Raw genomic sequence first — 14,369 nt, forward strand, 5'->3', positions numbered from 1 at the left:
TCTACAGCTGCAGGGAAGTCACGGAGGATGAAGGCTGAGGAAACGTCATGAGACTGGGCCACCAGGAGGTCCTTGGCGTTGCTTCTCTTTCAGTAGAGCTGTGAGGGACGGAGGGGCCACCTGAGCATGGTCACAGGCTGAGGGAGGGAACCAGCGGAGGACTGGCACCTGAAGATGTAAGAAAGACACCAGGCATGGAATAGCGTCAGAGGGGAGTGGGAGACCTGAGGCTGGGTGGCAGGAGTGGAAGACATGGAGATATAGAGAATGACGTGTGGGCAGGACTGAGAGTTTGGGGAGAGTGACAAGACCACCCATTTTTTCTCTTATAGCATCACTCCAGCCCCTTCACCATCAAGGCCACCTTCCTCTGGGTGAATTTCAGTTCCTTAATGCCATCTTAGCGGCACTGTCTTCTAGGTCTGGTCTGCTCAGCCAAGGTGCGGCGGGACTTGTGGGGCTGCAGCCTCCCGTGAGCTGCTCTCAGCGCGGCGCTGAGTTAGTGCTCTGTTTCAGTGGAGCAGCTGCGCGCTGCCCCGGAGCGCACGTGCCTGGTGCCTGCGGTTAAGTCTTGGTTCCGCTGTTTACTAACTGGGTAACACTGAGCCAGTTACTTAACCTCTCTGAGTGTCCACACCCATAGAATGGATTTAAATCTCACCAGTCATTGTAGGGATTAAATAACCTGTGTAAAATCCTTAGCACAATACCTGACACACAATGCTTAATAAAGGTTAGGGTTTTGTTTTTGTTTTTTTATATTGATGCTATTGGAATACAGTTAAATTCTGGTATCTAAATATTGGACTTTACATTTATTCCTATTAAGTTTTCCATCTTGTTGTTTAGTGTTTAGTGTTCTGCAGCTTGTCAAAGCCTTTTTGAATCTTGATTGCCTTTACTCATCATGTCATCTGCATGTTTGATATACATGTGTTCTGGTTCTTTCTCGAAGATATTGGTGAGAGTGATGGAGGATGAGACAGCAGCTCTAAAGCATAAGCCTTCTAGAGACCGTTCTTAAGTTCCTCTTTCTCCCATCCAAGTACTAACCGGGCCCGACCCTGCTTAGCTTCCGAGATCAGACAAGATCGGGCGCATTCAGGGTGGTATGGCCATAGACTTAAGTTGCTCTTTCTAATTAATCATCACTCAGGTTGTGACCAGTTTTAGCCACAGATTCACAATTATATTATCCTTCATCTATCTGTTTTTCTTCCTTGTGCTTGAGGATCTCACAAGACATCTTCACAGAAGTTCTGCTGCAACTCAGATGTGCAAGGTCAAGAGAAATGCAGCCAGGGTCTCTGTCTAAAATAAGGTCAAATTCAGTTTAATAACTGTCCATTTGGCTATTAGAAGCAACTTTTATAGTTTTATATTTCATTAGCCACTCTGGAAAATTAAGTGTATCCAACTGCATTACATATGGGTAGTTCAGAAGAGTAGGAAAGGGGACATAAAGACTAAAATACCAAGTTTAGTCTTTAATTGGTGGAACTACTGGGAATTTGAATTTTTGTTCAGTAGATGTCTATTGGAGTGCTAGCTATGGGAAAATCATACTGGGCTCCAGGCACAGAGACAGGGCTCTTGAAGCTCACATGCCAGTGGGGCAGATGGGAAGTTACCCAAAACCTGGGGACGGGGCAGAGAGAGCTCTAAAGAGGAAACAGCCAGTCCTGCTGGGAAGGTGGGGGGCTGGGGAGCACTGCACAGGGGAGTCTTGAGCTGACTCTTGACTGCTCAGAGCAGTCTGCTCACTGGTGGTGAGGGGAGGGGTGGCAGGAACAGAAGTGCCCAGCACAGAGCCAAGAGGAGCTTGGCATGTTCTAGACACTACGAGTGGTTTGGGTGGCAGCAAGCAGAGGGTGGACTGAAAAGAAGGTGAGGCTGGAGTAGGAAACTGGCTAGGACAGTGGCTCCCCAGGCCTGGATGTTCCTCAGAATCCATATGGGGGGGACTTTTAGAGCTTTCATCTTGCTGGTCCCCACCCTCGGAAATTCTGGTTCAGATGTGGGTAAAAGAATCTGTCCACGGAAACTTGGTGCTCAGCCTGGTTGGGGAAGCACTCAGCAGGCTGTGGTCCTCAGCAAAAGGGGGAGCTGACAGATGGCCACGGCGTTGGTGGGGGGGGGGTGGCTGGGGCACACAGGTGAGACCTGTTTAAGACGTAGGCTTTCTAGCACCTGATGACCATTTGGTTGTTGAGGGTGGAGGGAAAAAAGGGAGGCGATGCCCAGCGCTGTCCCGGGTTTCTGATTTGAGGGGCCAGAGAACTGAGGAGGACTGGGTGTGGGACAGGCGTAGTGACCACTCGAGCTTGGAGTTTGTGTCAGAGGACATTTAGGGGCTGATGTCTGGGAGACCATGGAAATGTGGTCTAGACCCCCTGAGACACCTGGGCTGGAGGCATTGATGGTGTGCAGGCCCCAGCACAGTCACAGAAGCTGTGGGAGTGGATGAAACGCTCCAGAAACAGCCTGTCGTGAGGAGAGGCCAGGAAGGACCTAGGAGTCTTGAGAGGAGGCTGGGGAGCCGGGGGGGGGGGGGCCCTGAGGAGCGAGTGAAGAGGAGGAGGAAGAGGGCTGACCCAGCCTGTGGAGACTCCCTTCTGGTCCAGAGAGGCTCAAAAGAAAACTCCTGTCATTCCACACTCCATGGAAAGTCTTCAAGCCATTTCTGTGGCCGATCCTGTGGACCCATCAGCTGGGCGGGTGACATGAAGAGATGCTGCTCTCATCTGAGCGTGTGGGGTGGGCGGGTCTGGCTTTTCCTGACGGTCAGTCCTCCAGAAGCCTTCACCTCATTCCTGAGCCTCTTGGGGCTTGGATACACCAGGATTTCCCTCCACGAGGGAGGATTCCCAGGAAAGCCTGGGAGGCGGGCCTCCCCTCTCTCCTGCAGGAGGCCCCACAGGAAGGAGCCACCCTGGGGAGGTCATGTGAGAACTAGTCACACTGTTTGTCTAAATGCTGCAAAGTTCCTCTCCCTTGGGTTTGAAGTGTTGCCTTGTGGGTTGAGGAATGTGAGACGGGAGGGAGGGAGGGACTGAATGGGTGTAACTTAGGTGGAACCGGGTAAACTTAGGTATGTTTACTTACCAGGCTGGGTCTCGGCTGCGGCTGCGGGGCCCTAACTGGCTGACAACCTTGCCGGCACAGGCACCAGGCCTGGCGGGGGGTGCAGATGGCCTGGGGAATCCAGGGCTGAGGAGGCCACTGTCTGTGCCAGAGGAGAAGCAGACTTCCGGTTCCATATGTCCTAAGATAGTAAATGCTACTTTTTTGCTGAAATAGACCAGCCTGTGCCCTGTCGAGTAGATGGTTGCAGCTGAGAGTTCAGGCTTATTTCAGGGCCAGTCTTACTCACTTGACAAGTAGTTCAGAGGAGGAGGCCCAGGCCCCAGCTCTGTGGAGTCCCGGCCTTTGAGGTTCTCTCGCTGGTGTTCAGTGAGTTATTGACCCCTCTGGTCTTGAATTTGGGGATCAGTAAAACAAAGGGCTTGGTTTGGCTTGGTGACTTTTACATCACTTCTTAGAGCTCCAGGCTTCCGTGGAAGGGCCTGAGGGACCTCAGCTGCACAACGTGGTGGGCTGCCACCATTTCATTTGAAGTAAGCTTTCGGTGGCTTTAAAAAGAGCTTTGACAGACAACTTGAAGTAGACTATTTCCTGGGACTCTTTCAGCTGTAAAATTCTATAGTGGCCAATTCTTGATAAGTGGGATCTTTCCAATTATCGTAAAAATATTATCCCATAAAAATATTAATGAGTTTTAGCTTTATGAGATTAGCAATAAATGTTTTCAATAGCAGACCTGAGATAGACAATGGGAGCCTTTTGGCAACAAGTCTGTGTGGAGTGTGGGTGTGTGTGTCTGTGCTGGTGAGGCTTCTGTCCACCTGTTTGCATGGGTGTGTGTCTCTGAGTGTATGTCAATCTCCCACCAGGTCATTCTTCCATTTTCTCTCCCCCTCCCTCCCTCCCTTTCTCTCACAAATATGACTCATCCCATGCCACATTTCAGTAAGCTTCCTGCTCTTAGCTAGCTGTCAAGAATCAACCTAAGGAGTCATGATTGATATCCAAATGATGATAGACATATATTGTTTGTTTGTTTAGTGAGGCAACTTATATTAACTAATAGATTAACAGTTGTGCTCCTCAACTTTGTCCTAGTACTGATGCCCCGAACTTTCCTTTATACTTATTATGTCCTCCACCTTATTATGAAAATGTAAAGTCTACAAACAAGTTGAAAAAATTTTACTGTGAGCATCTGTCCCACTACGTAGACTCTAGCAGGAATGTTTTACCATATTTGTTGCATCACATGTTTATTCATGTTTTTTAAACATTTTTTATTGATTTATAATCATTTTACAATGTGTCAAATTTCAGTGTAGAGCACAATTTTTCAGTTATACATGAAAATATATATAATTCATTGTCACATTTTTTTCGCTGTGAGCTACCATAAGATCTTGTATATATTTCCCTGTGCTATACAGTATAATCTTGTTTATCTAGTCTACATTTTGAAATCCCAGTCTATCCCTTCCCACCCCACACCCCCTTAGCAACCACAAGTTTATATTCTATGTCTGTGAGTCTGTTTCTGTTTTGTATTTATGTTTTGTTTGTTTATTTGTTTTTTTGGTTCCACATATGAGCGATCTCATATGGTATTTTTCTTTCTCTTTCTGGCTTACTTCACTTAGAATGACATTCTCTAGGAGCATCCATGTTGCTGCAAATGGCGTTATGTTGTCGGTTTTTATGGCTGAGTAGTATTCTATTGTATAAATATACCACCTCTTCTTTATCCAGTCACCTGTTGATAGACATTTAGGCTGTTTCCATGTTTTGGCTATTGTAAATAGTGCTGCTATGAACATTGGAGTGCAGGTGTCATCCTGAAGTAGATTTCCTTCTGGGTACAAGCCCAGGAGTGGGATTCCTGGGTCATATGGTAAGTCTATTCCTAGTCTTTTGAGGAATCTCCACACTGTTTTCCATAGTGGCTGCACCAAACTGCATTCCCACCAGCAGTGTAGGAGGGTTCCCCTTTCTCCACAGCCTCTCCAGCATTTGTCATTTGTGGATTTTTGAATGACGGCCATTCTGACTGGTGTGAGGTGATACCTCATTGTAGTTTTGATCTGCATTTCTCTGATAATTAGTGATATTGAGCATTTTTTCATGTGCCTTTTGATCATTTGTATGTCTTCCTTGGAGAATTGCTTGTTTAGGTCTTCTGCCCATTTTTGGATTGGGTTGTTTATTTTTTTCTTATTGAGTCGTATGAGCTGCTTATATATTTTGGAGATCAAGCCTTTGTCAGTTTCACTTGCAAAAATTTTCTCCCATTCCGTAGGTTTTCTTCTTGTTTTATTTCTGGTTTCCTTTGCTCTGCAGAAGCTTGTAAGTTTCATTAGGTCCCATTTGTTTATTCTTGCTTTTATTTCTTCTAGGAGAAAATTTTTGAAATGTATGTCAGATAATGTTTTGCCTATGTTTTCCTCTAAGAGGTTTATTGTATCTTGTCTTATGTTTAAGTCTTTGATCCATTTTGAGTTGATTTTTGTATATGGTGTAAGGGTGTGTTCTAGCTTCATTGTTTTACATGCTGCTGTCCAGTTTTCCCAACACCATTTGCTGAAGAGACTGTCTTTATTCCATTGTATATTCTTGCCTCCTTTGTCGAAGATGAGTTGACCAAAGGTTTGTGGGTTCATTTCTGGGCTCTCTATTCTGTTCCATTGGTCCATATGTCTGTTTTGGTACCAATACCATGCTGTCTTGATGACTGTAGCTCTATAGTATTGTCTGAAGTCTGGGAGAGTTATTCCTCCAGCCTCTTTCTTTCTCTTCAGTAATGCTTTAGCAATTCTAGGTCTTTGATGGTTCCATATAAATTTTATTATGATTTGTTCTAGTTCTGTGAAATATGTCCTGGGTAATTGGATAGGGATTGCATTAAATCTGTAGATTGCCTTGGGCAGTGTGACCATTTTAACAATATTGATTCTTCCAATCCAAGAGCATGGAATATCTTTCCATTTTTTAAAGTCTTCTTTAATCTCCTTCATCAATGGTTTATAGTTTTCTGTGTATAATTCTTTCGCCTCCTTGGTTAGATTTATTCCCAGATATTTTATTACTTTGGGTGCTATTTTAAAGGGGATTGTTTCTTTACTTTCTTTTTCTGTTGATTTATCATTAGTGTAAAGAAATGCAACTGATTTTTGAACATTAATTTTGTAACCTGCTACCTTGCTGAATTCTTCAATCAGCTCTAGTAGCTTTTGTGTGGACCTTTTAGGGTTTTCTATATATAGTAACATGTCGTCAGCATATAATGATACTGAACATTTTTTCATGTGTCTGTTGATCATTTGTATTTCTTCCTTGGAGAATTGCTTGTTTAGGTCTTCTGCCAGTTTTTGGATTGGGTTGCTTGTTTTTTTCTTATTAAGTCGTATGAGCTGCTTTGTTTATTCATCTTTGTACCCTTCTATCCAGTCCTCAGCCAGTCTTATTTTTTGAAGCATTTTAGGCTAAACTGCATACATTAACACATATAGTCCTAAATATTTTAGTATGCGTATCAGGAGTTCCATATTTATTTAGTTCTCCGTGTAAAAGTTTCAGACAATGAAATGCACAAATCTTAACTCTGCATTCTCTGAGGTTTGAAAAGTGCTTAACACCTATGTAACCCAAACCCCATCAAGGAAGAGAATGTTGCCATCGCCCCACGAGATCCCTTCCACGGCCCCATCTACCTCCAGAGGTAAACTGTTGTGATTTTTCCCCCCACATTCTATTTGTTTTACCTGTTCTAGTCCTTAGTTTAAAGGACTCGCACAGAATGTACTTGTTTGTGTACAGCTTCTTTGACTCAGCCTAATGCTTTGGAGATTCCTTCATGCTCTTGCCTCTATCAGTAGTTGATCCTCTTTATTGGTAAGTAGTGTTCCATTGTATGTGTATACCACAGTTTTATTTATGTTTTTGTAATTCATTCTCATATTAGTGGACATAGTCTGTTTCTAGGTTTTGGCCATTAAGAATATAGTCACTATGAACATTCAGGGACAAGTCTTTTTGTGGACATATATTTTGATATTTTCTTTTTAAAATCATATATTTTGATTATACAAGTAGTAAATGCAAACTATAGGAGATAAATAAAACTGTAATGAAGAGAAGTAAAGTGTCATAATTACTGCCCAGAATTTTTTTTGTAACTGAAAACTCCTGAAGCTACGCTGTCTCAACCCAAATGAGTATTTCCTCCTGCTGGAAAGGCACCAGCCGACCACCGGCCACATGTTCACCTGGAGCATGTCCAGGTCATCATTTGGTTGTGATATTTCCCCTCTCAGCTGGCAAGAAGCAAAGATTCACAAAGGGTATTGCTTGTGACTGTCCCCAGAGTCAAGGATGGTGCCTGGTGAAAATTTAGTGCCCAGGGACTGTACTCGGGAGGATGGCAGGCACTTAGGCACAAGTGCAGGCTTTCTCTCCTAAAGCACAAGAGTTAACAATTACCTTCAGAAAGTCCGTTTGTCCCAGTGAGGGACAATGCCAGAGAACCAGTATTCCTTTGGGCTGTAAGGATGTGGAAAGGAGAAGCCACTCTAGGTGCAGGCCTGGACTGCGTGCTCATCTCAGCTCTGCCCCTGGGGAACTTAGAGACCCTTGGGCTGGTTTTCTCTGGGAAATGAGGGTTAGTTGCTGGACAGCCTCTTAGGCTTTATCTAGATCTGGGATCCTGGGCTGTTGAGCCTTTGAAATTCAGGAGCTTTCCGAGGTGCTGCTTAATGTCTCCATGTGAGTGCTTCCTAGTTCCTGTTCCTTTTGGCTTGGTTATATTCCAGGACATCAGGGCATCCTGTAGGGGTGCCCCACTAAAAGAAGCCGCTGATGTGTGAGCAGAGAGATGCAGATATACACATGCACACATGCGGCTCCAGGTTAGAGACTGGCTGGGTCAGTAGGAAGGCCATGGTGACTGAGGGGATGCCTTACCCTCTCAGTAACCCAGCATTGTGCCAGACATATACATACTAGATGACGCAGGAGAATGTGGAATGTGGGGTCTGGGAGAAAGTGCAAGTGGTCCATGCCTGATGCTGGCAGCGTGCATGGAGGAGAGACGTAAATCATGGGACCCTGTGATAGGTGCAGTGTATGGACATGGCAGTCACCTTGTGTTCATCTCGAGCAGCCCTCAGGTGCCATTGTGAGTTCTGGAGAGTGAGCCTGCCGCCTTCCCAGTGTGTGAGGGTGGGTATTAGATGTGTGCGTTGGTCGGCGTGCGCTGCCAAAACAATATACCACAGGCTGGGTGGCTTAAGCAACGGATGTTTATTTTCCTGTAGTTCTGGAGGCTGGGAAGTCCAAGATCAAGGTGTTGGTAGGGTTGGTATCTGGTGAGGGCTTCTCCCCTTGGGTGCAGACAGCTCTTTTCTCACTGAATTCCCATGACCTTTCTTCTGTGCACGCAGGTGGAGAGAGTGTGTGTGCAAGCTCCCTGGTATCTCTTCTTAAAAGGACAGTAATCCTATTCGATCTGGGCCTTCTGACCTGGTTTAACTTTAATTACCTCTTAAAGACCCTGTCTCCAAATACAGTCACATTGTGGATTAGGGCTTCAACAAATTAATTTGGGGGGACAATTTAGTACATAGCAACATGATACATCAGAACTAAGCCAGGTGTGCTGATTACCTGTTAGGAACTGAGCTCAGGACTTCTGCATTTCCCACGGCGGGAATCCCTGGCTGCTGGCCAGTGTGATAAGACTGTGATAACGCTGCTTTAACAATAACTTCTTTAGCATTTTGCAAAGTACCATCAATTACACTATCTAATTTAAGCTCCCCACAAACCCGTGAAGTAGGTATTGTTGTACCCATTTTGGATGAGAAGAATGAGGCACAAGAAGTTAAGTATGTGGCCCAGAGCCCAATAGTTCATCAGCAGTGAAGCAAATCCCTCTGCTCCAACTCTTGTAGACAGTGCTCAGATCTTCCTATTAACGGGCTCAGATTTCCTTTCCACTCGCAGGCTTCCTGTTTGCAAGATGAATTTAGGAGGCTTTGGGAAGTTAGTTGTGAAATTAAGCAGCTAGGCCTAGTGCATCGCATATGCTAAAGATGACCTCATAAGCAAAAGTGTTCCTAATGCGTTTACTGACCTAGTGGACAGAAAGAAATCTCCCTGAGTCTAATATCTAACAATTTGTGTTTCGTTTTTCAAGTGCTGAAATTAATCCTGTCTTATTCTGTTGATCAGTACAACAGGGTTTGGATTCCGGATCCTGAAGAAGTTTGGAAGTCTGCTGAGATAGCAAAGGACTACAGAGTTGGTGACAGAGTCCTGCGACTCCTGCTGGAGGATGGAATGGTGAGGGTCCTTGGTCATAGCTACCATGATGTCGGAAGGAGTCACTGGGGTGTGTGGGGGCGGGGACAGGCAGGTGTTCTCCATGGGAGCAGCCCGGGGGAGGGCACAGGAACAGGGCCCTAGAATGGCCAGCTGGTGCTATGGATCCACCCATGTGTTTATGCCATGCCCCCTTCCCTCCCCACACCCTGCCCCCACCTCACACTGCTGGAATGAAGACATAAAGTGCCCGTCTCTGGAACAAGATGCAGTGAACAGGTCTGTGCCCTGTGCTGTCTTTCTGTGGATTCAGCATCGTTGAGAGAATGCTGGAAAATGATTAACATTTCGGTTTCATGGGTCTCAGCACAGAGACAGAGAGAAGATGAAAAACTTGGAGAGGAAGTAGGTTGAGCCCCAGACATAAACTGGTTGAGAAAAACATCAAGATGGGAAGAGGAAGAGACATAGAAGAAAGAGATAGAAAAACAGGGAGAGGGGGATGTGGGAGGAGAGCGGAAGGAGAGAAAGTCAGTCTGTGGATGGATAGGAAAAGGTAAGAACTGGGCCCTCCAGGAGGGCGCATACTAGGGCAATTGGGGGTGTGACAGGAGACAGTACAAGCTGACAGGAATGCTCAGCTGTGTGTGACATTATGAGGTGTCTCAGTGTATGAGGTGAGGGAAAGGTGAAGGACGAGCAGGAAGATGGCATTTGTCCCAGTGGTGGAGCATGCCGTGAGGTGTGCCTGTCAAAGGCTGGTCATGGCTTTCCATTACCAGCGTCTGCAGATTTTGCCTCTGCTTTAAGTTATCCATCACGAGTCGTCCTTTCCCCCCATAGCTGTAATGACATCCCACTGGATCCAGAGCTAAGCTGACCTTATGTTTTTAGAATCAAGCATCTGGATGCAGAGCTGGACAAAGGATTCATGATCCATCTAGATGTCAGAGTTAGTCCAGGGAATATCACATGAGTATTAAAATGCTGAAATTTCCAAGACATGGAAATGGTCTCTGTAGAGACAGGATGCAGTGTCACCAATCAAGACTGTCCTGGATTTAGGAGTCATTTCCCAAGATCCTGGGAAGGGATACAAACATAGCAGTTAAGGGCATATCCTACAGAATCAGACTATCTGGATTCAAATCCTGCCACAGCCATTCACTTAGTTTGTGAAGGTGAGCACCTCGGCTTCCACGCATGTGAGATGGAGTTAGTAACAGCAGGCACACAGGGCTGCTGAAGATGAGATGAAGTAATCCCCAGGGCATGTGCAAATGCAAGGGACAAAGCAGAGCGGCTGCTGTTGCCATTTAGCCTTTCCTTTCCCATCAGAATCTACTTGGGGCATTTATCAGGTACCTCCTGTGTGCAGTCAGGGTTCTGATTTGGGATCAGGTGGCTTTGAGGAGAAAAATCTCAAGGCAGCAGCTGCAGTGGCAGTTTGCTGCTTTAGTAATCTGAGCTAGGCTTCAGGTGGTGACGTTCCTGGCCCTGAACCATCTGCCCAGAGGAGAAGCGGGAGAGGCAGTGAGATGGCAGGCAGCCAGACTGCTCTTTAACTTAACCTTTTGTACCACGAAGGACAAAGCCTACTTTGTGTAAGAAGATGTCACCTATGTCTCTACCTGTCAATCTCATGTTCTTCACATTCGAATTTTCTCCCAACCCCACACCAAGACTGTCTCTCTCTCCCTATCTGTTTCTTTCACACATAAAACACACACACACAGTTGTTGAACTGGAAAAGGAGGTTGTCAATTTAAAACAGATAACAGAAAGACTCAGAGGAAGTAAAAATTATGTATGAGCAGCACTTTATTCTCAAACATGTGTAGGGTAAGAATATCCTGCTTGGGGCAGGTCCATAAACATATGTGCATTGATAATGAGCAGGCAGCTGCTGTGAGGACTCGTGCCCAGATGTCCTGGATTGCCCTGAGCTGCTCTCCTTATGCAAAACAGAAAAACAAACAAACCAAACGCCTGTCAGTGTTGACAGGAGGCATCGTGGCACAGGCTTGAGTCAGCCAGACCCATCTTACCTGTGTGACCTTGGACAAGGATCTTAACCTCTCTGAACCTGTCTCTGTCACTGTTAGGGATGTCATGCCCTCTGTGGAAAGAAGTTTTGAGGAGCAAATGAAAATCCAGTGCTGAGTTCTTGGCATTGGGGCTGCAGAGTGGCATCTGCGTCACCTCATCCAGGACTAGGCATGGAAAGGAAGGCTGCCTGGGAAGGAAGGGAAACAAGCCTGCTGGCTGACCTTGCTCAAGTCACTTCCCCATGCTGTGAAATGCAAGTGAAAGAAGGTAGAACAGGTGGTAAGAAGGTCGCTTCATGCTCTGGCATCTAGAAGGCCCAGTCATCTGTGGTATCAGCACCATAAGCACGCTGACCTCTCCTTCACTCTGCTCAGGCAGCTACTTGAGGAACACACATTGGTGGAATCAGCAGAAGAGAGGCCGTTCTGGGCACGTTACTCAGCCCAGGGCTGAGGATGATAGAAATAGGCAGCCCTGTAGGGGAGCTGTGAGCCCTTAGGAACACGGGCGGCTGCGGACGGGCGTCACCTGCACCGGGGGCCTCTCAGAGAGACCACCGCATGCACGGGCGCCTTTAGACACTTCTCAGCACCAAGCATGTCAACTTCCAACAGCAATTGGGCAGCCTTAGGGCTTCAAGGGACCTTTGATAATTGTGTCATTTAGCAGCATAATGCTGTTTCCAAAAGAAAAACTTTCATAGCACCCAACATCTACCCACGTACAAGCTGAGCCCCTGGGGTAGAGCTGGGTTCCCACCTGTGTGGCTTCCCTGTCGCCCCTCATTGAGCCTTCTGTCGCTCTAAGGACCCCTGATCTGATCCAGCTAGTCTTTTCACAGTTGAGAGGACAGAGGCCCAGAGAGGGTGAGTGACATGCCCTAGGACCCACAGCCAATACCCTGATCCTCTGGCACCCAGAAGTCAGCCATGAAGATTATGTTCTCATTGCCCTACACAAATTTGTTTTTCAGAGTGTCAAGGATCACTCCAAAGAGGGCTAGATAGGAAAGAGGACAGTGATTCAGCAGAAACACCCAAAATCTTTTACTTCTGGAACTGTAACTTGATCTTTGTCCACAGGAGCTGGATTATCCCATTGATCCAAAATCTCTGCCTCCGCTTCGGAATCCTGACATCCTCGTGGGTGAGAATGACCTCACGGCCCTCAGCTATCTCCACGAGCCCGCCGTGCTCCACAATCTCAGAATCCGCTTTGCAGAATCCAAACTCATCTACACCTACAGTGGTAAGCGATTCCAGGAGAGCAGGAGTGACACTGCAACTTAATGTTTGCTGTCTAGAGCATCCCGATTACGTTTTATATGATATTTATGTTAGAATCGTTGGTTTCTGTCAAGATGAGTGATCACACCTAGACATTTGCTCAAATTTATACCTAAATGTTATAGACATTTCATCTTAGGGAAGTTGTTCCAGGTGGGAAGAATCTTCAACGAGAACTAAGATTGGAATACCAAGGAAAATACATACGAAGAAAGCTTGTGTTTGAGTTTCTTGTTGGATTGTATAAATTTATTACTTATTTGGGACAGTGATATTACTATGTTTATACTAAGAATTGCAAAAACTTCTCAGTTTTAGGGCATTGCCATCTGTCATCTCATCTTAACCTTCAGAGTAGCCTAGAAACGTTGGTGGCATCTGCAGGGAACTGATATTTAGAGCATTAAGTGACCTGCCCAAAGTCACACAGAAGGTTTAATAAGTGACAAAGCTGGGGATTCTCAAAAGAACCTAGAGAAAGAGGTGACAGCAAGAACCCCATCACTGCATCCAGCATCTTTCCTTAGGAATCATCCTGGTGGCCATGAACCCTTACAAGCAGTTGCCGATATACGGAGATGCCATCATCCATGCCTACAGCGGCCAGAACATGGGCGACATGGACCCGCACATATTTGCTGTGGCAGAAGAGGCGTACAAGCAGATGGCCAGGTAGCCTCCTGCCAGACAGACCTCCCTCTCACTCTCCCGACACTCCTGCCTTTGCTGGACCCTCACAGTGGAAGGGAGATGTCTGGCTTGGTTTCATGAAAAGCGTTCATTTTACTGAACTGGGGGCTTGGTAAAGCAGACTGCCTGTACCGAGTAGCAAATGACTGTTGTATATACCTGACCTGCCTAAACCAAGTTTCCTGGTTTTTTCCCTTCTAGGTTGTCAGGTTGGTCCTATTAATCCGGGAGTCAGATGCTTCTCTTCCAGTGTGTTTGGTTGGGAGAAAATTGATTTATTCTCCCCTGTGAGGTGTTTAAGCTTTTTCACTCATCCAAGGCAGGAGACTCGAATGGTAGATGAGCACAGGTTTTAGCTGTAGGAGATCTGAGGTCTTATTCTAATTTTACCACTTGTTTTTTTTTTTTTTTTGTATGGCTTTGTGGAGTTCTTGTTTTGCCAGCAAATGTTTGTTACAAGCCACCTGTGGCCAGGCACTGAGCACACACTCCCACACATCATCGTGGGTGCCCTCGGAAGAGCCTGCGATGAGGATGCCTGAGCTGTCAGATGACTGAGATTTGAAGCCATCCACCCAGGGTCGCCCAGCTAGAGGAAGGCAGAGCTGGAATCTGTGCTTGGATTTTTTGACTCCATGTGTAACTTATTTTCCCCATAACTGTCCTATTTTGGCTTCAATGTCCTACCCTGTAAAAGGATCTTTGTAGAGCCTTAACAGTTTGCAAAAGAGCTTTCACAGACATCTGTCTCCTTTGAGTTGTGCAGCACCTGTGACGTCAGCTGCCATCATTGCCCTTATTTCACAGATGAAGGAAGACCTGAGACACAGGATCTGGATCTGCTACGATTTACAGCACAGCCTTCATCTCCCTCAGCTTCAGGGTCTTCATCTGTGACCTAGATGCTCCCGCTCCGTGCTCCACTGCTTATAATCAGGAAAAATA

At 46.1% G+C, this 14,369-nt stretch overlaps 1 protein-coding gene across 1 annotated transcript in view; it reads left to right on the forward strand.

Moving 5' to 3' along the window:
* Positions 1–14,369, forward strand: part of MYO5C (myosin VC) — a 92,734-nt gene that overhangs the window by 4,335 nt on the left and 74,030 nt on the right. Inside the window, exons 2-4 of the mRNA XM_072962408.1 lie at positions 9,310–9,420; positions 12,531–12,696; positions 13,262–13,406. Of these exons, the coding sequence (XP_072818509.1) occupies positions 9,310–9,420; positions 12,531–12,696; positions 13,262–13,406 (422 nt within the window). The remainder of the gene's footprint in view (positions 1–9,309; positions 9,421–12,530; positions 12,697–13,261; positions 13,407–14,369) is intronic.

The sequence above is a fragment of the Vicugna pacos genome, chromosome 6, assembly GCF_048564905.1.
Source record: "Vicugna pacos chromosome 6, VicPac4, whole genome shotgun sequence".
NCBI lineage: Eukaryota > Metazoa > Chordata > Mammalia > Artiodactyla > Camelidae > Vicugna > Vicugna pacos.